Source organism: Penaeus monodon, chromosome 21 (assembly GCF_015228065.2).
Source record: "Penaeus monodon isolate SGIC_2016 chromosome 21, NSTDA_Pmon_1, whole genome shotgun sequence".
Taxonomy (NCBI): Eukaryota; Metazoa; Arthropoda; class Malacostraca; order Decapoda; family Penaeidae; genus Penaeus; species Penaeus monodon.
In genome coordinates, this window is record NC_051406.1 from 7231705 (window position 1) to 7232762 (window position 1058).

General features: G+C 34.7%; 2 protein-coding genes across 2 annotated transcripts in view; one reads left to right on the forward strand and one right to left on the reverse strand.

Moving 5' to 3' along the window:
- LOC119586141 (glycerophosphocholine phosphodiesterase GPCPD1-like) overlaps positions 1-1058 on the forward strand; it is a gene marked incomplete in the record, with an annotated part of 78881 nt that overhangs the window by 6303 nt on the left and 71520 nt on the right.
- Positions 1-1058, reverse strand: part of LOC119586140 (glycerophosphocholine phosphodiesterase GPCPD1-like) — a gene marked incomplete at its 3' end in the record, with an annotated part of 6844 nt that overhangs the window by 2506 nt on the left and 3280 nt on the right. The window contains 1 exon segment of the mRNA XM_037934831.1: positions 437-577. Within this exon segment, the coding sequence (XP_037790759.1) occupies positions 437-577 (141 nt within the window).

Consider the following 1058-nt stretch of genomic DNA (forward strand, 5'->3'; position numbering starts at 1 on the left):
TGGTCATCTCACCCTGATCCAATGGGTTAAACATGTGATCGGGCTATATCCTCAATTATATATATATGTTTACCCATGTATGCACACATGCCTTTGTGCACTGTGGTTACATTCTTATCTATAAAGAAGATTGTAATCTCTATTGGTAATGAACTACATAAACTTGACCCAATTCCTTTATCATACAATAACATTACACATCTATAGATTAGATTGTCTGGTTTTTCAGTTATATATTGGAAACAAGCATGCCTAGCTTTACATTCCCTGATAATCAATAATTCAAAGACTTTAGTACTATAATTAATTCCTATCTTTAAAATTTGAATCTTCCAAGAAATCTAAAAATTCCACTCATCCTAACACCTAATTATCTATATTTAAAGTCCATCCAAGAGTACTTCAAAATAGAAAAACAGAGAAACACAATGCTTACCTCAGTCAGAGGGATCTGAACCGAGGCCGACCACACTTGTTCTTCGCCTTCTTCCTCTGGCAGAGGATGCTCAGCAAAGAGGGGGACCACATTCTGTGAGTCCCAGTTGCCCAGTGCATCACAGCTACCTACAACACATATCTGTAATATAAAGACACAATATTAATTAGGAAAACTAGAAAAGGAGACAGCTAAGATAAGAAGGTGAGGAGGAAGATGAGTGCCAATATCAGCAACTCCATACAATGGAATAGATCATCTGCAATGCCTTGTTACCCTCTTTTTTCAGCATAGCTGTATGCTAAGAGATCTTAGTTTCTGTTAAAGCAATATCTGAATTATGATGATAATGAACAAATGCTATTGTTTTATGACTTCATCAAGTTTTATGAGTATCACATTAGTTTTTTTTTTTTAGTACCATACCAATATACCACACATGATTAACTTAAGAGTCAACATTCCCATTAAACAGAATTCAGCCTACATTCTTCATACATCTTTCTATGGTCAAGTACTATATTAATCAATGTTGTTTTGCTCACTGCAGAGTAAATCAAACACAAGCACTCAAAAGTCTATGTATTTATATATCTCATTACATCTTAACCCAATGCCACCA